General features: G+C 37.6%; 1 protein-coding gene across 1 annotated transcript in view; it reads right to left on the bottom strand.

Moving 5' to 3' along the window:
• The window catches only part of MAN1A1 (mannosidase alpha class 1A member 1), a 180,552-nt gene that overhangs the window by 72,611 nt on the left and 84,067 nt on the right, over positions 1–23,874 (bottom strand). The window contains exon 6 of the mRNA XM_036769288.1: positions 9,450–9,544. Coding sequence (XP_036625183.1) covers positions 9,450–9,544 — 95 coding nt within the window. The remainder of the gene's footprint in view (positions 1–9,449; positions 9,545–23,874) is intronic.

Genomic DNA, 23,874 nt, shown 5'->3' with positions numbered 1-23,874 from the left:
ACATGGTAGGTTCCCTAGGAGATTAGGGTCATGGTATAGCCATTTAAACAGTTTCTAGGGAATACTGACTTGCTCCAGTTTCAAGAATAGACATGCCAAAGTTCTACTTTTGAAAAAGATTAAGACTTTATTGTCTTTCTTTAGACTGAAACCCCATAGGCTGAATAGTCCTAATCTTTCTAACAGTAATAATATATCCTTGAAAATTAAACTTTAAGAAGCTCCATGAAATGGATTTAAATAAGTGTTAATAATGATGCTGGAATTCTGAGCTTAGAACCCATATATTATTATGAATAACTGTTGTTCATCCTTCATTTCTGAAGAGGACCAATGATGTCACAAGGTAATGTATTGGCTTGAGAGTGAATTGGATTTAAGTGAGACAGAGTTGCACAAAATTGTTGGTCTTGCTTTCTCTTTCGGAGTCACTGAAGTCCAGTGGCAAGGCAAAAGTCAGGATGACTGGTGATGGCCTAGGATGCAGTGGATAACTATGGGGTCTTCAATGTCTAAGTCCTAAGGGCTCCACAACACCTGCCTTCATGGCTGTTGGGATTGTTTTTATATACCTATTCACCTGGAGGAAGTTTTCATATCCTTGGGGTAGACATTCCCCTAACTCACCAATGGGCTTGAGGCCTGTCAGCTACTCTAAACCATCTCAGCAGACAGGCAAAACCCGGTTGAGAGTAACCTGGGGTGTGGCCACTGTGCACGCTACAGATTCCTGGAGCCACCAGTGCGAGTTGGGTAGTATACAAAAGGTGGATAAGCAGCCCTGAAAAGGTCTCAGCAAGCTGTCATGTGAATAATTATTACAACAACTTGAGTTCAAGTCTTGCCATAGGCTGGTGATATGATTCCGGGAAAAATCACTTTACCTATTAAGTACTCTAGGAGACTCTCTAAATGCTTAGGTAGAAGGAGTTTCTTAATCCAGGTAGCTCCCAATAACAATGTAATCCCAGTTCCATTAGAAAGGCAGTCTCTTTCCTGCCCCCTCCCCCACCAACAATAAAACCAATAACAATAGTTCACACTTACATAGTACATTGCAGTTTAAGAAGTGGTTGCCTCACAACACTCCCCACAGTAGGTACTAGTTCAATTTAATTCAATTCAAAGCTCCTTTGAATAAAATCTCACTCATTTTACAGACGAACAGACCCAAGCCCAGGTGATCTAGGACCCAAATACAAGTCTAGTTGCAGCAATGGAGAAAAATGGTCAATGTTTTTTCTATACTGCAAAACTATTTCCTTGGTTTAAGTTGAAGATAATAGCACTAACATATGGTGTAAATTTAGGTGTTTTAAAAATGATTTAGGTTGGACTGTTCAAGGGTAGATATGCCATTCATCTTTGTTGTGCATCAGTTTCCTCATATGCACAACAGTGATGTGATTCTTTGCTACAGAAGACAATTTCAATCTGATAAGTGATCACTCAATAGCATTAGGTCAGTGAGAAATCCAAGAAACTTTCATAAAATCTCTTTAACTAAACTATTCCCCTAGGAAAAATCTTCCCCTTGAAGAAAAATACTAGCTATAGAACATCTCCACTTAAATCCCCATTTCATTTAAAGTAAAGCCCTTTGCACTTTAATTACAATCAGAACCATAATGTCCTGAGCAGAAGTATATTTAATGACACAGTTTAAACTTGGTTGGATGATTAGAGTAGCCAGTGAATAAAGTTACTTTTAAAAGTGGGAGATTAAAACCCAGCTGAAGGAGTTGTGCATAATTCATCAGCCTTGCAGACTAGCCAGTGTCTGAAATGGAAATGAGTCATTTACTAGTACATTCCATGAGCTGGACCAATAGGCAGCAAATATCAGAAAACTATTCAGCAAACTTAATAGAGCCACCAGGCATCTGTCAGTTCGGAATAATCCATAAAGAGAAACAAAGGATAGAGAGTTGTATTGAGAAACCCAACCTATTTATCAAGAAAAGACAGAGTAATAATTAGGAGAGCCCAAACACTATGTTGTATGATACACATGAATAATGGGAAGGTTAACTATAGTATTTTAAATTGAGGACGCACTTTGGGAAAATCAAAGCCTAATAAATCTACTCTATCTAGGCCTGAATTATATCAGGACATAGGGAAATGATGAAATACCTAATTCACAATTCAGGAAGGTAATTTTCTTCTCTAGGAAGGGGGAAAAAGCCATATTGGGCTTCTCACCAATAGCAATAACAAGATCAGACCTCAATTTTTGGCATTCTCACGTTAACAAAGAAAATGTGTGAATCTACTAGCAAGTCACTGACTTTTTTTTAACTAAAAAGAGATTTTTATATTTCTTATTCATCTTTACTCTGTAAATTGTATGAGCAACGAATATCATTCTAGCCATATATTGTGCCTACCTGCCTACTATGCTGCAGGTTATGTAATCAAGTCTCTTGTGAATAGTAAGCTATTGATAATACCAGGCCTAGAGATAATAACTTATTATAGATACAGATATAAAGCTAATTCTAGAATATTTTTTCAAAAACAGATTTGGAGACAAAATCCTATGGCCTATGGTACCAGTTAGGCTCCTTGTGTTTCATTCAATTGAACTCAATAACATTCAAGAAGTGGAAGCCCCGTGCATAGAAAGCCAACAGAGACTCACAATTCTAGTGGGGAAAAACAACAGGTACACAGAGTAGTATCATGTGAGGAGAGAACACTATCTACTGAAGGGATGGAGGGTAGGAATTAGGGAAGGCTGCATGGAGAAACTGGCATCAAAACTGAGCCTAGAGGGAAGATAAAGTACTTGAGAGGGAAGATGAGGGAATGCCTTTGAGGAACAGATGAAGTCGGTGAAGAAAGAGCAAATGTTGGTTGGGGGAGCAGTTTGGCTGGAACAGAGAACTCTTTGCTTTTTAGTTTAAAAATTTACTTGACATTTTATTTTTATATCACCTTAATTTCTATTTCCCTCCTCTCCTAACACCATACAAATCATCCCTTGGAACAAAGACTTTGTAAAAAAGAAAGAAAATCAGCAGTTCAGCAAAATCAACCCATATATCAACAAGTTATGATAATAAATATGATATTCCACACCCATAACATTCCTTCCATCTCCCTCTAAATGGAGGTAGGTATAATTTTCAACTCTTCTCCTAGAACAAATTTGCTGATTGTTTCTCTCCCAATTATATCACAGGCTTCACTTTCAAATCAATTCAACAAGCATTTATTAAGTATTTGTTATGTATAAGAAATGGGCAGCTAGGTGGCACAGTGGATAGAGTGCTGGCTCTTTAGTCAGGAATACCTGAGTTCAAATCTGACCTCAGACGTTTACTAGCTGTCTGTCCCTGGACAAGACATTTAACCCTGTTTGCCTCAGTTTCCTCATCTGTAAAAATGAGCTGGAGAAGTAAAAGGCAAACCACTCCAGTATCTTTGCCATGAAAATCTCAAGTGGGGTCATGAAAAATCAAACATGACTGAAACAACTAAACAACAACAGCAATCTATAAAAAACTGTCTTACAGTAAGTAGGGGTCTGGCCTAAAAAGGAAAAAACCAAGCAAACAAACCGTTCACTGAACCCAAGGAACTTACAAACTACTTAAGGAATACAAACACACACACAAATATAAAGTATATATAGAGCAATTTTTTAGGGGGGAGGGGAGAATACCAATAACTGGGAGCAGAAAAGGGAGAATCAAGAAAGATCTTATGTAGAAGAAGGTGGTGGCTAAGTTGAACCTTGAAAGGAGTTACATCTATAAGTGGAAATAAATAGAAAGTTCATTTCAGGCATAGAGGACAGCTTGCCAAAATACGAGGTGGCAGGAGATAGAATGTCCTGTAGGCCAGGTAGGACATATTACAAAGTGCAGGAGAGGGAAGTAATGTGAAACAAATGTGGAAAGATATCCTGGAGCTGGGCAGTGAGGGTTCTAGAGCCAGTAGGAAACCACTGAAGATTCTTGGACAGGGGAATGACAATGTCAGACTCATGCTTTATACAGATATGTGGAAGATGAACTAGAGAGGTAGTGACCAAAAGCAGGCCAAGCAATTCAGATGCCACTGCAATGGTTCAGCCAAGAGACAATAAAGTTTTGAACTAGGGTAATTAATCTATCATTGGAGAAAAGAGATGGGTGCAAGCAATTTTAGAGTAGTGAACCTGATAAGACCTGGTAATGATTAGGGGATAGGGAAGAATGAAGGATGTCTCAGGTTGCACACCTGGTTGATTAGAAGGATGGTAATGCCCTCAATAGAAATGGGGAAGTTGGGAGGATAGGAGAGCTTTGGAGAAAAGATAAAGAATTCCATTTTAGACATATTGAATTTGAGATGCCTATGGTATTTCCAGGTGGAGGTGTCTATCAGATTAGCGACGCAGGAATGGAATACAGATCTAGAAGTCACCTAAATACAGATAACTGAATTCATGGAGGCTTTTCCTAGGAATGTGCCTGTGAAAAGGGATAAATGCTATGGAACAATAGCTCTGGGGGATGCTATTATCTTAATTTCTAATTTGACACAGCACGTATTATATCGCTATTTATTTTACGTCTTTGTTGATGGGCAATGTGGTACAATAGAACATTGGCATAAAAATGAGAACGGAGTTTTTAGTTCTATGACATTAACTAGCTATATGGCCATGAAGAAAACACTATCTCTCTGGGCCTCAGTTTGCTCATCTGTGAAATGAAGCAAATTGGACTGTTGCTTATACCTGTATAAGCAAATGTTGAAAAGTGTTTCCCTCACAACAACCCAGTGAGATCGCAAATTTTTACCTTCCCAATTATAAGTTCCTTAAAGGCAGGGTCTGTGTCTTATACCATATTCATTTGACCAATATTAATGAAATACCTACTTTACAAGTCACTGTAATAGGGGTCTGGGCTAATATAAAGAAAAATATGACTCGGTCATTATAGTAATCAGGGCTGGTCAATTCACATGATTTAGGCTGACAGATTTAGAGAGCTGGAAGGGCACTTTGAAGTTATCCTGTCTTACCTACTCACTTTATAGGTGAGGGAACTGAAGCCAAGGGAAATTAAATGAATCACCTAACATCACACAGGTAGTTAGTGGCAGAGAAGAGATTCAAGTTTAGGGCCCTGACTTTGAATCCTCACTTGTTTTCTCTGCACCAGGCTCCTTCCTTTCTTCTACTGCAGGGCCACAGCCCTATCTCAGATCCTTATCATCTCTTTCCTGGATAATTACAATAGCATCCTAACAGGTTTCTCTGCCTCCAGTATCTCCAATCCATTCTTCACACAGCTGCCAAAATAATCTTCCTAAGGCATAAGCCTGTACATTTCCCAGATTAAAATCCTTCAGGGGCTCCCCATTTCCTTTAGGACAAAATACAATCCCCTGAGCTTTGGCTTTTAAGGCAGTCCAGTCTTGCTTTAACCTCCCCTCAGGCTTATTTTACATTACTCCCCTTTACAAAATGGGAAAATGTTCCACTCTTCCTTGCCTAGTCCCTTCTGTTTTCTCCCTTAAAAACTTTCCCTGGTGATTGTGGTGGCATTAAAAAAACTTAACGTGGCTGAAATCCTATCTCTGACACTAGTTGTGTAACTTTGAACAAGTCAATTAACCTCTATGAATTTAGGATTTCTCATATGCAAAATGAGTTTTTCCTCATACATAAAATACCACGGACCTCACAGGAGTGTTGTAAGAAGAGCACTTTATGAACCTTGAAGTGTCCAATGTAAAATAAAAGGGGTTGGATAAGATGACCTTCCAGTTCTAAAGCTATATTTCTATTATTAGCAGCAGACACTGCATGCCAAGCATCCTAGACCCCATAGATTATGAAATTACAATCATCTTTATGGATTTCACTGGTAAGAATAGGCATGTAGAGTTGTCACAAACATCCTATGTTGACACTATTATTCCTGTTCTAGTATCAGGAATATAGTATTTGGCAAAACCATTGCCTTCCTTGGGAAGTTAAATAGATTTACGGCTTTCACCATTCATTTTCCCATCTTAACTTTTTTTTTTTTTTTTTTTTGCAAAAGGAGCATCTGTTATTTATCACATTCTTTAAGAAGATAAATGAGTTTCATGGCCAGAAGTAGAGTACTCTAGATGTGAGTATCTTAATGGCTGAGGAGAAAGGAGTTTTGCCACATATATATTACAATTAAATTCACCATTGATTGCTATGTGATTTGGATGTTGTTATTTAAGTAAAGAAGAGTAGAAAAAAAGATGTAAAATTCATTAAAATTAATAAGAGTTGCCACCTGAGCTCTCCCAAATTCTCCTCCAAACAACACTAAATAACACCTCTAATCAAAGTCTAGAGCAACAGAAGAAACAAAAGGTAAAGCAACAAAATAATTTTCTAGCCCAAGACAACTTAGATTGGCAGCAAATGTCTGTCTCACTGAGGGGAGGGGGAGGGAGCAGTTGGGTCTGGAAAGCCCTGGCAAGCTACTAGCAGGTCTTGGGGGCAGGAACATCAGCTTTGGGAGTTCTCAGCCCACAGATGGTGGGGGTGTGTGTGTCAGAAAACTGGTCAGACAGAGGTTACAGGGGACCCTTTTCTGGCACTGGGTGTAGGAACCTGTTGTACTGCCCATACACAGTTCTGGGTCACAGTCCCAGGGTGAAAAGGAATGCCAGCATGCTAGTGCTTGTGATCACAGCAACTGGGGACCCTGGTCACAGTTCCAAGGTAGAGAAGACTGCTTGTCATTGCTCACAGGGTAGTAAGGGCCCTGATTCCAGGTCCAAGGCAGAAAGGAGAACTAATACTTAGGACCTGCAGGAGACTAGGAACCCAAGTCACAGTATCAGGTCAAAAGGAACAGAAGCACTTACAGATGCAGGGGAGCAGGGACTCTGGTCAAAGTTCTAGGATGAGGAAGAGTACTTGTGCTTGCTCACAGACTAGAGCACAGGCCAGGGGAATAATGACCAGACCTCTCCTTAGATCATACCACCTTGGAAGAACTGAGCACTTGCAGACCGTTCAGAATTAGCTCTGAAAACACAGCACATCATCAAATATTGAAAATAATTTTTATTGCATTATCATCTGAAAAGGGTGGATTTAATATTTCTGCTTACCACATGCATCCACCTGAATTAACTGGCACCACCCTTCTCCTTTAAGGATTAATAAACTAAGGAAAGGGAGGAGGTTCCTTTGTTTAACTAGGAGGGAGAGCAATGATTATATTGTTGTTTTTTTGTATTTGTGAGGTTTCTATGCTCTAATATGTGGTCATTTTTGCGAAGGTGCCATATGTAGCATAATCTTTTCTACTCCAATTCAGTTTTCTCCAGAGTTCTATCATATCTAACTTTTCTAAAGCTCCATTCATTTCCTTAAGTTCTTTCTTGTTTATTTTATGGTTAGATTCTTTCCATTTTATCTGGATCCATTCCCTCCAAAGTAAGTACACACAAGGACAAACCAAAACATCTGGCAGGAACATGTTTATAGCTAGGTACAACTTATAATCAAATGTGGTCAACAGGATGTCTTGGGACTGTTTCATATAGAGAAAAGTTTGGAAACCTGGAAATTAATACTGTATGTTGCTATGAAAAAGCAAGAGATCTGAAGAGGACATACTACAACCTCCATTTTTTTTTAAATAAGGGGGTTTGTTTGAAGGGGCCAATAGACAATAGCACGAGCCTCTTTCACTCTTACATAGTGTAACCTCTGAGCACAGTTCCAAACAGATTTCCAGAATGACTGCACCAATTCAGTAATTCAAGCTGTAATAACAGTGCGCTAGTGTTCTTGTTTTTCTGCGGCTTCTCCAACAAGCTGTAACTGGTTTTCCCCTTTCCATCTTTGCCAGTCTGACGGGTGTGAGGTGGAACCTCAAAATTGCTTTAATTTTCATTTCTCTATTAGTGATTTGGAGTACTTTTTTCATGGACAATGTAATCTTTGAAGCTGAATTGAGTATCATAGAGTTCACAGATTTAGAAGTGCAAGGGCCATCTAATTTATTCATTTTACAGATGAGGAATCTGAGGCCCAGTGAGATTAAGTGACTTGACTTAAGGGCATACAGGTGGTAAATAATAAAGACAGAACTAGCATTCCAAAGGCAGTGTTCCTTCCATTGTACCACGAAGTCTCTCAGGAACCCTTCCTGGAGATGGAGAGGGGCTACAGATAAGCTGTTCAAGCTGGCACAGCAGACATCTTAGGACTTCCCCTCTCAAGAGAGGAACAAGTCCTGATATATCATGTTATGAAATTCTTGTTACAGCAGCACCTCAGTTAAAGGGGATTCAACTGCATGAACCACTAAGCCAGTATTATAGATAGGCTACAGTATGTTATATCTTTCAAGTTGTTAGATAGATGTAATAATAGATTAAAACAATGGATATGTGAAAATGGACTATCTGAAGGAATCTGAGTGATAATCAATATCCTTTATGTCTGAAGAAAACCAGATGCTTGCATGAAATATTTAGGAAGAAAAATATGTTCTGAAGAAATCTGTGTTAAAATTTAATGTGTATCAAAATAGCCTATTTAAAATTTTTTGATTTGGTGCTTATAAATGGACAATGCTGACAAATTTATTCAGGTACATTTTTATGTGTACATGTACATACATATATATTCTATTATTATAAAAGCAAGACCACAGGTATGAGAGTACACATTGCTTTCATATTGGGATGGAGTTAACTGGGAAAGCTGAGAGAAAATGGCTAATCAAAGGAATGCTCAGACAACAAGAGATAATCACATTACTCCCAACACGAACAATGGAAAGGAGGGTCCCTTAGGTCTTTAGCCCAGGCCTCCTTGGAGTTTGCTTATACCACCTTTTCATGGGCAAAATTACTCTAATTCTAGAGCAAGGGGATAGAGCAACCAGAAAAGCTCTATCAACTCAAGAATCTATTCAGTCTTGGAGGTTTTTATGGGCTCGTGAACTAATCCTTTCTCCTAGGTTCAGCTGCAGATTGGATGGTCTCAAGGGAACCCTCTACCATATATGCTGCTCCAAGATTGGTGCCCATCTACTGGCAAGAACATTTTCATTGCGTTATACATTCTAGCATTCAGCTTAAATCCATGATGAAATGTTCTAGGTCCCCTGAGAAGCCCTTAATAGATACAGAACCCTTTCTGTTGAGCAAATTAATGACAATGATATTTCTTTGTAAATATAAATTGTGCCTCTGACCTAATGTTCACAGGGCACATACTTAAAATTGCTTTTTTCATAGTGCTTGGAAAACAATGACATCTATTTCCTGGTCTTAATTGTGACCACTGACAAATATTTGTGAGATGGCTAAGCAGAATAGCAAAGCTAATCAGCCTGTACAAGGTTAGAGTACAAACCCCAAACTATATCCAAATGAATCAATCAGCCCCAGACTCAAATACTAACTCATGCTCCTACATAAATTAAAAATTTTACCTCTTCAAATTCAGCAATGCCCAAGGTATTCCAGAGGGAGTATGAAATGCAGGAAGTAATTTTTCTCCAAGTTCCACTGCTTTCCTTCGAAATATCTGAAAAGTTAAAACAGTTCAATGAAGTCCAAGTAAAATGATAAAATGTACCATGCTACTGGGTCTTATTTAAAACTTCAAAAAGAAAAAGGAAATAGAACTGCATTTAGATATTTTTTGTGGTCCTCCACAAAACATCCTAATATGATGTTTGCTTCATTGAGGTGTGGCAAAGATTCTGGTTTCTTGTTGGCTGTTTTCCTAGATCCTAAGTCCTGCCACCCTAGAACAGTGAATGTCTGTATGTCTGTCATTCAAAGAACACCCTAAACACCTTAGCTAAATTTGAAGAGGCTCATTATGCAAGGGCTGTCCACCAATTTTTTTTTATCCACAGCTACTCATGAAGTATCTTCACTAGAGCACAGAAATTGTGAACTGCATGACAGACAGAATACCACAAGGTATGAAATCCCGGATCCTAGAAGTCTTATAGAATGGATATATCCAGAAATCAGTTCCATTCTTGTTTTCCCCTTTACTTATGAAAGGGAGAGGACTGAAGCCTAGAGGATAACCAAAGAGGAGCAGTAAAGACTTGGGCAGTTTTTGAAGGACTCATCAATGCCCCTAGCAAGGCAATTTTCCATGTCTTTCCCCTTAAGCGGGGGCTATGGGTTTCTGTTGTCTAACCATACTCTACTTTTTCCTTTTTCAGTCAATTCTGTAGTAACTTCCCCTGAATAAAGCTGGCAGTGTGGCTTGTAGATTAAAGAATATGGCACACTAATAATTCCAGACGTTTCCAGAATTGCATTCCTGTGAAATTTAGCTCACATTCTCTAAGTGGGAATCAAAAGGAAGATGGAGACTCTCTGACAGAGCCCTACCTCTATGTAAAGTAATAATGAAACACATTAGCAGCTGTCTGAGCACTTTTTGTAGTGTTGAAGAAATAAAAATAAAGCAAATGTACATCAATTAAGGAATGGATAGATGAATTTTGGTACATGAATACTATAAAACACACTGCTTTATGAAATGATGAATAAGATTACAGAGAAACAGAGGGAAAACTTAAAAGGACTGATACAAAGAGAAATAAGAAGGATCAGGAAAACAATACTCATTACAACTACTATAACATAAATGGAAAGAATAACAATAGCAAAACTGAACATTGTTATTATAAAGATCAAGCCTAGCCTCAAGGAAAAGATGCGAAATGACCAAGCCTTTTTTCTTTACAAAGGTGGGGGCTATGAGTGTGGAAGACTGCATAGACTGTCAAGTTCAGTTGATGTGTTAGGTTTGTGAAACTGCTTTGTCCCATCCTCCCTCTCCAGCCCCCCAGCTCTCTGTTATTCTTTGTTATAAGGGATGGCTACCTATGTGGGAAAGGAAGGGTGAAGGGAATATTTGGAAATGAAGATCATATGAAAACAGAGCATGTTAATAAAATTTAAAAACAAAAATTAGAAATTACAGCTGCCTGATTGGTCTTGAATTACAACTTAAATCTCCTTCAACCTAGAAAACTTCCTGAATGTTCTGACGGTGACTTGCTGACTATACTTGCTGGCAAATATACAGGGGGATGGATGGTAAAGAGGAAGGCTAGCTTGCACATTGGGAGGTGTAGGCTCTATTGCCACCTCTGTTGCTCACTGGTCGGGTAACTTTGGCTAAGTCACTTCACCTCTCTTGGCCTTTGTTTCCTCTGCTGCAAAGTGAAAAGGTTGAAGTAGAACTTAGGGATGGGGAACCTGTGGCCCTGAGACCATGTATGGCCTTCCAGTTCCTTGGGTGATGCTTTTTGACCGAGTCTGAGTTTAACAGAACACATCTTTTTATTAAGGGGATTTGTTCTGTGAAGTTTAGATTCAAGCCTGAGTAGAATACAACGGGTCAGAATTCACCTAGATTGCATCCCTAGTTGGGTGGGGTCAAAACAAGATTGAGGAGAATGTTAAAATCCCATCTCATTATCAGCTCTATTCTTCAGAGGCTGATTTGACCTAGTAGAGAATAAGGAAATAAATAGGAAGGAGAACAAAACCTGGATCTCCCCAATATTAATAACTGGTTATATAATAATCATCTTTCTCAGTATATGTGTATACCTGGATCCAACACTGCTCTCTTTCACCTTCAACATTTCATGAGTCTCCAATTCCAGGAGAGAGAAGTATCTGGAAAAATCTATTACCCCTTTACCTTCCAGGAGTCAAGGTCAAGAAACTTGTCCAATAATAATTAGTTTACTTATTTTTTGCTTCTCTAGCCCTTGCTCAAACTAAAGTTCAAATATTATTTTTAAAACCAGTTGAAATATGAGCACAAATATATATAAATTCAGATTTACACACAACTTCTAAAAAGTACCTCTTTCCATTTTCCTTCATCCTTGAAAGTCATCTCCCTAGGAATCTGTAACACTATATCACCCACTCCATCTATTTCTTCTTTGTGCCCTTTATAGGCTTCCCCTTTTTGTTACCACTCTCTAACAAGGGGCATTTGCCAAATCACTGGCTCGTAGGATAAATCCATGAGACTAAGTACTCAAGTGTCTGTTCTTTTCTTTCTACTTACCCTCTCACCCTTAGAGAGGTGATCCATTTAATTTCACATCTTCAACTACCACCTCTTATGTACCCCCATTGACTTCTACTTTCATTCAAACAAACATCTATTAAATGCCTACTATGTGTAAAGTGCTAGAGTGGTTACTAGGGATACAAAGACAAAATAAACATAGGTTCTGTCCTCAAAAAGCTAATAATATAACAGAGACTATAATCAAAGAAGTTCAAATTTCCACCACACTTTTTTGAACAACTACACTTGGCTACCAACTGCTGTCATGATTTTTTACCACCATAGCATTTCTTACATATGTTGCTTTCTCTTCCCTGATACTGCCACCACCCTGTTCTGGGCACTCATCAGCTCATGACTATAATATTGGAATAGCTTACTGATTGTTCTCTCTGTCACAAGTCTCTCCCTATTCTAATTCATCCTCTACTCAGCTGCCAAAGTGATCTGACCAGGTTTGACCAGTTCATTCCCCTACTCAAAAATTCCAGTGATTGCTTATTACTTCTCGTATCAAATATAAAATCCTCTATTTGACATTCAAAGCCCTTCATAGCCTAGCTCCCTCCTACCTTTCCAGTCTTCTTTCACTCGACAACCCATTGTGTATTCTGTGATCCAATGACAATGGCCTCATTGGTATTTCTTGAACAAGATACTCTATTTCCTGATCCTGGACATTTTTACTGGCTATCCTCCATACCTGGGATGCTCTCCCTCTTCATCTGTCTTCTGGTTTCCTTCAAGTCCCAGATAAGATATTCGCCCTCCCCCTTACAGGAAGCCCTTTCCTATTGCCCTTAATTTTATTTCCATACCTCTGTTGATGATTTCTAATTTATCTTGCACATACCTGTTGTAACTGTGGTAATACATTATTTCCTTTGAAATTCCATTGTTACAACTTCCACTCAAATATCCCAAAACCCACACCTAACTCCACCTGGTCTTTCTATTATTATTTGCTTTTACTTCTACTAGGCTGAAATGCCTTAGCTACTCCCTGACCTATTCAAATACTAACAGGTCTGGAGCAACAAAAAAGTTAAACTTATTACTGCTTCAAGATAGCAATATTGTCCCTGTTTCAGCAGAGTGAACAGAGATGATTTCCCACAGGGAACAACCTAAATTCTCTAAGAGATTAATATTTTTCAACCTAAGATGGAAAATACTTAATATACTTCCAAATTATTCTACTATAATTAGTGCTATGAAGGTAATCAGGGAGAAGAGAAATGTACCATAAATATGTATAAAGAATAATACAGCCAGAACTAACACATATGACTGTAACAACAATGCTGCTTGCAGCTGCTGCTGAGGTGTAAGACCCAATAAGAACACCAACAAGAGCTGGCAGCATAGGTTCTTTGATCTGCTTTCCTAAAGAAAGCAACTTTAAGAGTTAACAATCTCACTTTAATTAAACATATATATATGTGTGTGTGTATATATATATATATATATATATATATATATATATATATATATGTGTGTGTGTGTGTGTATATATATGTGTATACACATATATATATACACACACACACACACACACATATGTATCTTTCACTTAGTTGGGGGTGGGGGAGAAAAGATCAGCCCCCTGAGCTTCAGGGCAAATACAGATTGAAATTACAAACAGAGACAACATAAACAGAGCAGATAACAAAATTTGACAGGCCTTTTCTGATCAAGATATCACATACATAGTTATTAAAAAGAGAAGTACCAACACCTGGGTTTTCTTCAAAGTGAGGGGGGAGGGGAAGGGGAGGGCTCTTAACAAGGGCTACCCAGAGTCCCCACATCAACACTCTTCCAGTGAGTGACAGCCCCAAACAAAATGCTAACCTCTTTGTTTATACACCCTTCTTAGGGCCTGAAGGCTTCACGCCTACTCAGCAAAAGGGTGTGGGCCTGGGGCTTAACACCTAGTTAGCAAAAGAGTATGGGCCTAGGCCTTTGCACCTAGCAAGACTTAATCAAAGGCACTTGATTACTTTAGCATTGTAAAAGAGAAAACAATAAAAAAAAGTTCCACCTTAATTACCATTACAATGACATAATGCACAGAATTACAAAGTTCAAATTACAAATAGTGCGCTAACCTGTATGCAGGACCATTTTTTACTTTCAGCTGGCAGGCTAGAGAAACTAGTGCTGAAATTCAAATGCCTGGTATGCTGGCCAAATACATTAAAATGTTTTACAAATATGAGCACAGCTGTGGGAAGCATTATACACTTGGCCATCTGACTCTTCTTCCGTCAATTTGTGAGGCAAATGACACTTTTTGATGGGGGACAAAGGTAGATATAAGAGCAATCAGGGAAAATGGCAAGGACAAAGTAGTGGCAAAGAAATACAATGTTATAATAACTTTTAGATTTCTGTAGACCAGTAGTAGCAACAAGGTTGCAAGTGACAGACAAGTACAAATCATTGTTTTAGTATCTCACATTGAATTTAATTATCTTTAAAAATATTTAATTTCTTCCCAGAGGCTTTGTATTAGAAGGAATAGCTGACTCCATACATAGTCCAAATCAGAAGTACCTTCTAATCAAAAAGTGAAAAATATGGTGAAATAACCCCCTGTAATAATCTTCCAGGCACATTTTAGGATTATTTAATGAGGGGCCTTATATGAATCGATGTTCTTGAAACTGCATCAATAAATTATCCTTAAATAACAGAATGAGGAATATGGAGGCAAAAACATTGGATTTGGACTGGGTTGGATTGGGTTTGAATCCCCGTGCTACAACTTCATATTTGTATGACCTTGGGCAACTTACTCCACCTCTTTTGTCTTCTGTTTTCTCATCTGTGAAATGAGAGGACAGGAACAGATGATCTGTAGGGTCTTGTCCAGTCTCTAAGTTCTATGACCCTATAAACATTGTTTCTAACTTTTACTGGTTTTTTTTATGTCTTTTAAGAATTGTTCGCATTTAAAAATCCATCAAATGAAATACATCTAGCTCCTCACATTATGTTCAGAGATAGAACTAGACAAGGCACTAAATAAGATATATTGCTTTCTTTGATTTACTCAATTGCTGCTCCCGGTAGACCTATGAATAAATATTTAAATGCTGGAGCAAGGAGTAAGAAAAGGAGAAATGAACAAGGTCACCTGCTCTAAAAAGAAATTTTTTTTTCAGTATAAGTGACATATGTTTCAAGTTTGAATAGATCATCAGATACCAAAGTTTCTGTTGAACTGGTCATTCTGATCATTGTAGCCAACATGTGTTCAAAGGTATGACATGAACCCAGATCACCCTGGCTCCAAGACCAGTTCTCTACTCATTATGTCTTATTGCCTCTCCTTAAAAACTATAGATTATTAACATAAAACTTGGCTATGATACAAGGTGCCTGCTTTAATTTTAAGTTATGTTTATTATTGTTTTTCTTCAAATTTTAGCTTTGATTTTACTTATTATGCTGTACCTAAAGTTGGTGGAACCATTTATTCATTGGGTATTTATCAATGGCTAAGAGGATGAATTCCCCTGAGTATTACATGTGACATATAAACATTTACAATAAAAGTTTCACGTGCTGAAAATTTAGTACTGGAGAGAAATGATTCATATGTCAACATAAGTTAAGTAATAATAAGTGCATCATTTTAAACTAACTCTTAAAGTGTAAATCATAACGGTTCTGCAGCCTGTGGCTCATTGGCTGGTATTAACTTGATTGATGGTATCTTTAAAAATTTCCATTTAAAAACAAGAGGATTTTAAGTATCATATTATCCAAATGTCACATTACATAACTAACACTGCATCTGTTTTCAATGGATGAGCCTTTTGCTCATCTATGGTACCATAAACAGAACAATAAACGAATGCCTTTTTTTTTGTTAAGAATCAGCACTAGATTACCAAAATATTATACAATTACACACTCTTCTTATTAGGGAAGAGTTTTAAAAAGTATTAATCAAATGAAAAAAAAATAGAATAAGAAGATTTTTCTCTTTTCTAATCCAAAAACACACAGTGACCAACCAATATTGAAAGGAACCCATCAGTGTCCCTTTTTAGGGCAATACTAAAGCTGCCAAGTATTTGATAATTTAAATACTTTCAAAGATATTCCAAGAGCACATTTCAGTACAGCTTAAACATGTTTTCCAGAGAAAAGTCTCTTCTAGATTTCTGATCTGACTCTTGTATACCTATCAATGACCAACATTAGCAATGTGCCTTAAAATTATAGGACCTTAAAGGTTATCTAGTTCAACCCCTTAATTTTACAGATGAGGAAACTGAGGCATAGAGAGGTTAGCAGTGGCAGTGCTGGGAATTGAAACCTGGTCCCCTATCTCCAAATCCAGTGTTCTTTCCCATTGTACCACAGAGCCTTGCATTCCCAGCTTCTTTAGGTAGAATACCTGAAGTAAAGCTATGAAAATTTTTATAAAGAAAATTAAACCATTTTACAAATATCTAGGAAATAACTGCATGGCAATTTTAAAAACATCATCAGTGTACTGAAAGAAATAAATGAGTACATGGCACTCTTTTCAGACATTAGATATATGATCCTGGGAAAGTCACTTAACTTGTTTGTCTCAGCTTCCTCATCTGTAAAATGGATAGAAGACCACTTGTTTCCCAGGGTTATTGTGATGATCAAATGAGATATTGTAAATCATTTTGCCAACCTTCAAATGCTATGTAAATGTTATTTATAATAATAATAATAATTATATCACATATACAAATTAAGCAGGCTTGGCTCCTGCTCTCTACAATCTTAAATTCTAAGATGGAAAAAATGCATACATATATAGAAGACAACTATAGATGTAGGTAGATGCATTAAAGCAAGCATTGTGAAGACATCTGAAGTGAGCATAAAGCCTTAGCAAACTTCTCTAGCTTCAGGCTTTGGACAAGTCACTTCACCTAGGAAATTTTGGTTTCCTTTTCTGTAAAATGGGGACAATAATCCTGCTTACTTTCAAAGGAATATAATTTGGAATCCTTTAACACTACTGTAAATGTTATCATTTGTTGACAGGACATCAAAATATAAAGAAGTCAGATGGGCCAACCTTCAATGCCCTGAATTATTATTTAATGTCATTCAAAACCAAGTGAAATGTCATTTAGCCATTTAGCAGTCCCCAATAGGCTCATATTGATTGTCTTTTATAAATGTCCTATAAATGCCAGCTAGATGCCACAGTGGCTAGAGCACTGGGCTTAGAATCAGGAAGCCTCATCTTCCTGAGTCCAAATCCAGTTCCAGACACTTATTAGCTGCATGACCTGGGGCAAGTCCACTTAACCCTGTTTGCCTCAGTTCCTCATCTTCAGTATCTTCGCCAAGAAAACCCCAGATGGGGTCATGAAGAGTTAGACATGACAGAAACAACTTAACAACAACAAATACTCTATGCTTAACTCAGAAGAGAGTTCCCTGGGTAGCCACATTGACTTCTTTCTTTACATGCTTCCCCACTTTTTTTTCAGTAAGGTAATTTGTGATGACACAAACAGAATTTCTTTTTTAGAGCCTCAAAGCCCTTCTGAGGCCATGGGATTATAAATAAATCCTCTCTGAATTCTTTCTTTACTTTTCTAAGGTCTAGGCTATGTTTTACTTGTTACCAGAACCTCTAAACCGCTATAGCTGTTTCCTCCTAAGATCTTTTCTTTTCCATATACCTTGCCAGTTCTTCCTTTTGGGTCAAAATTAAATCCAGATTAGTAGTTTCTTTCTGAGATGAAATTGTCAGTAAGGCAAATTACAAATGTATCAGATGCTCTGCTTTTAGTGGAATGAGACTTTCAGCAGATGGGCAGACATTTGGAAGTCATCCATCATGACTATGGCTTGCCCTGTGCCAGTTTTGTGATCTCCATTAGAAAAGAATCATCCATATCTCCAGGCAGTTTATTCTATATACCCACAACAACAGGATTTCTATTTCTCTCTCCTTTTATTTCAGGAAGTACTCTATACCACATTACTACTTTCAAGATTGAGAATTACCATTACAGTATAGAGAGCCCTTCTTACTATACATTGCTACTCCTTTATTATATCTTGCTGAATCTGGGTTTTTAAAAACAATGTAATCGGTCTCTCAAGACTCTAGTCCTGTCTCTCTCTAATTTATCCTTTCCACAATGACCATTTCACTAACCCATTTAAAAACCTTCAGTGGCTCCCTATTATATCTAGGATAAAATATAAACTGTTCATAAAACAAGGAATTATTGCATTCCAATCATCAGTCCCTTTTCGATGAAATCTCTGAGATATTAAACTCTTAATTTTAAAATTTCAAATTCATTACTCATACTCTGTATATTATTCTATGTATATATCTGAAGAAATTGCTATTGTTCCTGACCCTTTCACTCACTTATTCATTCATTTACTAAACATTTTCTAAATGCCTACTATATGCAAGATAACTGACTAAGCTCAGTGGAGGATAGAGAGGTAAGTGGGATACTGTCCCTGACCTCAAGGAGTTAATGAAACATTCATTCATCCAACAAGAATTTATCAAGTACCTAATATGTACAATCTACAGTACCTTGAATAATGTAAGACACATTGTAATTTGCGAATCTTGCTTAGAATACAAAGCCAAGTACAAAAACAGACTGTACCTTCAGAGACCTTCTGTTCTGTAGGAGGAAACAACATGTATACAGAAAAGAAAATATAAAATAGTTATGAAGCAATATAAGCCAGGGGGTGGGGAGTGGTGGTACTCTAACATCTCGGTAGATCATGAAAGGTCTTATGTAGGCAATGGCACTGAAGACAAGCATATATTTATTATTGTATTAGTTCCCAACATGATTTGTGAAGTTATTGTAGGCCTCATTTCGGATAATTTCTAGTAGTGACATCTTCAAATCCCTTTGGTTGTAATTGCATGGGTATATAGGCTAAATTCAACAGGGATGCAAGGGTATGGGGCCAAATGATATGGCATGTAGTTTTGCCATCTTCATTTCTGGGTGACATTATTAAACAAGTGAATAAAATGTCATTTTTATAAAAGCTCATGAAGATAAGCAACTGAGACTTTGAGAGTTTTAGAGGAAGTCAGTCAGTTGTTGTTTCTCTTTTGTTTTCAAAGAGGACCAACGACATCACAGGGTGGTATCTTGACCTCAGTGTGAACTGGATTTAGGAGAGGCAGAGCTGCACAAAATCATCAGCCTAGATCTCTCTTCCAGATTCATCAAAGTCCAATGGAAAGACAAAAGTCAAGATGACTGGTGATGGCTTGAGATGCAGTGGATGAACTTGGGTGTCTTTGATGTCTGACCAAGCTACATAGCGTCTGCTTCAGAAGGCCACTGGAACAAATTATTGTCATATGCCGTTCCACCAAGGGAAGTCTTCACATGCCTAGGGAAACAACCCCTTAACTCACCGACACGTTTGAGGCCCATCAGTTACCTCCAACCTGGTTTAGCCTCTCTGCTGAGATGTTTTTTTTTTACCAGGGTAGCTGCTGTGCATGCTATAGTTTCTTGAAGGCAGAGAAGAAAGATGAGTGCTAGGTAGACACTAAAGGTAGATGAACAGCTCCAAAAAGGGCTTAGAAAGCTCTCACACCAGAGGTGCTACTCATCCTTCAACATCTCATTTACCAGAGTAAATTTAGTGACTCCAGTCAGTAAACATTTGCTACTGTGCTAAGAGCTATGAATACAAAGAAAGGTGAAAGACAGTTTTTGCTCTAAAGGAGCTCACAGTCAGATGAAGGAGAAAGTACGCAAATAACTATGTACAAAAAAGCTATATAGTAATAATAATAATAGCTTGCATTTATAGAGCACCTTAAGGATTATATTGGGCTTATTTTTTTCATTTTATACTCACAGAAAACCAGGTAGGTAGGTGCTATTATTATCTCCATTTTACAGATGAGGAAACTGAGGCAAAGAGAGGTTAAGTGACTTATGGGGAGAGTAGGGGGAGCGGGTGTCATAGACAGTTAACTATCCAATGAGCTACCTAGTTGCCTTTCCTTATACATAAGAAAAATCAGTGATAATCAACAGAGGAAAAAGACACTAGAATTAAGGAGAATCAGGAAAGGCATTCAGTAGAACATGGATTGGCTGGGACTTGATATAACACAGGAAAGCCAGGAGATAGAAATAAGGAACTGAGTATGGGTGAAGCCCTCGTACTGTTTTCTATACAACCTAGGTAAATGGTACACATACAACATTAACAACATGGTAGGGAAAATGACCAGAACCAAGAACATGGAAAGTTTTAGAACATGGTTGATTTTGTTTTGTCAAAGATTAGGGGATGGTCCCAATCCTAAAGTGCTTGTGACATGAACAAAAGGTATTTAAAACCAGCCCTCCCCCGCCGCAAAAAATAAAGCTTTTAAAATAAAAGCAAAGTTTCATTGCCATTGTAAAGTTCAGACTCTTCTACAAAATCAAAATGTGCTTATTCTTGCAGTGGTGAGTCTGCAAATACTCTTTCTCAGAATCCACTGAGTGTAAAGCACTGTGCTAAGTGTTAATAGCATCCTACTAGCCCCCCTTTCTTAATATCTTAGATATTAATGTTAGATCTTAAATCTAATAAGTTCTTAAAAGCCCTATCTAAATTTTACATTCTTTGTTCCACAAATAATGTTACCTTCTCTCAAAATAATTAATAATGAAAAATTCGGAAAAATCAATCACATATAGATATTTAAAAACCTAGAATACACTTCCCAGAAAATATTCTAAGCATTATTCTGCACCCATGTACTTTAGGTTGTCTTACTGAAGGTTTGTTTTGAATATAACTCATTGCAATGGAGAAATCCTCTTACTATTAACAGTATGAAGCTTTTTAAACTGCTTTTGATAATCCAAAGTCCATAGAGCTTGATTTGAGACTGCTGAATGGATTTTAGCCCCATCTGTTTTCTTAAGCTGTGCCCCCTCATTTGCATATTTGCTGGGAATAATATTGACTTCCACCTAACATTTAATAGATATAGTGGTAAATAAACAAGCTTTTAAAGGGGAGATCTATAGATAGACGATAATGAAGGAAATTCAATTATCACTAAGTAAGGTAATTTTCTTCATGAAACAGATGTTGAAAAGAAAATTTTTTTTAAAGGTGACTTTGAAGATTTTTACAGGCTAGTAAACTAGTCGTTTAAATACGATGACTCAAGAGACACCTTAACTCACCTGCTGGTCACTCAGTGACCCAACAAAATTTAGCAAGCTAAATTCACACACTACTGGTATTTAAGAAGGAGTTGACTGAAAAATGAGACCCGGGGGGAAAAACAGTTGACAGGGAAACGATATGGGAATTTAATAGTTCTGAGCTTGAAACTCAAGGTATTTGTATACACAAGAATGTTTAAGTACAGGCATACCCTGCCTAATCCTGTTAATTAGTTCTCAACAAAGAATAGTTAGTTCTTAAGAAACAAGGACAGAAATGGGAGGGCAAGTTGATTGAGTTGAGGTTTTGGGGGTTTAGCTGCTAGCTCAGATAATCACTCCCCATCTAATTTGTTGTCTTGGTTAAACTACTAGAGGATTACATGACAGAACAATATTATATAGAGTAAACCTCAATAAAAATCTTCATCTACAACTCTGTAATATTTCTCAATAAACTGAAGAGAAAAAGGACAAAAGGACTTATATTAACACTAACTCAGTGTGCTTTTTTATTTTTAAAAAATGTTGCTATTCTTTCTACTAGCTATACCCACTTTGAGAGGAGAGCAAGCACTCGTGGGATTACATTTTAAAATAGACTGCCACAACACAAAATCATGGTTGGGCAAAGAGATTAATTAATAGGATGCTGGAACAAGAAGGAACCTCTGAGACCACCTGGTCCACCCCCATCATTTAACCAATGAAAAAGCTAAGAATGAGGGAAGTGACTCATTCAAGATTACAAAGTCAGTGGCAGAACCAGGACTTTAGCTCCTATTGCCTTAACTTCCAAGTTAGTAACCTAGCAAAGACTGTTCCATGTGACGTTATCCTTATTTGCTTGAACAGGGAATGGACCACCAAAGGAATAGGTAAAGGTCATGGGAAGTAAAGACATGCCTTTACTGGCAGGCAGTGACAGAGCTGGTGGTGCAGCAAAAAGTGGTGTCTCAGACTGCCTGTGATACAGTTACACCAAGTCTTAGCATTTGAAGTGGCTCTTTAGAGACCACAAGGATAGGGTAACAGCACAATAAACGCAGGGGAACACGTCATATTAATGCCATATCTTATTTGCTTAGCTCTAAGAAGATGGATATGGACCACAAACATTTCCCTCCCTGTGGGAACTAGAACATGAAACAACTCAAATCAGCACAGGCTGGAAAAAGAGCTTCCTAGTCTAAAACTTGAGCAGTATCCCCCGATAGTTCAAATGAGGGTTGGGGGAGGGGAGGGCAAGGAGCAATGATAGGCATTTCTCTCAGAAGCTCAAAGTAGTTTCTCCTGCCACAAAGATAAACTCAGGGTTATCTGCCTTTGACCCAGCTTTGTTCACATTCTGTTAACTGACATGCTATCTCAACCTGCCTATTTAGCCTTTCTGCTCCTTGATCTGATTCTCTGCTAAAGTCTCTCTCTCCCTCTTCAGGAGATTGGTTGATTCTGAATATTTTGCCCTCTAGTTCCTGATACTGGAAAGCCTTGTTCCATCATCCCACTGGTACAATTGTCATCTGTCCTCTTCTCATATACTCTGGGCTCAGTCAATCTTCAGTAGAGGGCAGTTGGAGCCAATTGGTAGAACAGGGCAGGCATGCATTTAAATAATTAAATAATCCATTGTTCATTTCTGATGTTGCTGCTAGGTTTTATGACATGTAGTTAGAACTTCAGCTTTCCTCTTTTTCTACTCTAAGTGAGGAAAACAGAAAAAGTATAGGTATCTACATTCCAAGTTTTTATTCAAAGTCTGCAATAACTTATTAAAGTGGTGTCAACATTTAGCAGATTTATGAGCAATTCCTAAGTGCTTTTTGGATTTCTCTAATTACATAAAAGCACACCAATTCCATTGTTATGCCTACAATTCATGTCTGTTAATACAACTATAATATTTTAGCTTCATTTTGACTGATGAAGTATCACATTTTTCTTTATATTCTCTGATTGGAAAATGTTTCAAGAACTGAAAGGATTATCATGAAGGAACTCTGTTACTTTTTTTTATACTGGGCTGGGGATGTCTATATTATTTGGCACTCTCATTCAGTACCATTACCCACAAGTTAGACTTAAACTTGAAAGAACTGAATGCAGACCTTAGCAAGGACAATATTCTACCTCAATTGCATTGGACCAAGAACCTTTTACATTGCATCTGACATTAAGATCACTCTGAAATGGAAAGAGATGAAAACTAAAAGGACATCAAGTAACTTAATATTCTAATGGCTTTACTGTCCGTGTTCTCAGAGGAATAAAAAGCACTGTGGTTAACCGATAAGGAAGAAGAAAAAGGGAAGGAGAAAATAAGGAGGAAAGCAAGAAGGACAATTCAACAAGCACAACAATTAATAATAAAGGTAACTAGCAGAGACCAAAATCGGATGTTCATGGAATGAGGTGCATAGGACCTTTTGTCCCATCTGTAGAGAGTTGCTCTCCACAGAAGATGATTTTACATCCTAATACCTTTATCTAGCTACAGAAGGCAGGCATTTTATCCACCTGCACAACAGTCCACAGACCATTAAATATAAAACAAAAGCATAGATAGTACTCATCTCAGTACTGTTTCTA

This window comes from Trichosurus vulpecula, chromosome 7, assembly GCF_011100635.1.
Source record: "Trichosurus vulpecula isolate mTriVul1 chromosome 7, mTriVul1.pri, whole genome shotgun sequence".
Taxonomy (NCBI): Eukaryota; Metazoa; Chordata; class Mammalia; order Diprotodontia; family Phalangeridae; genus Trichosurus; species Trichosurus vulpecula.
This window is presented reverse-complemented; position numbering and strand designations above follow the sequence as displayed.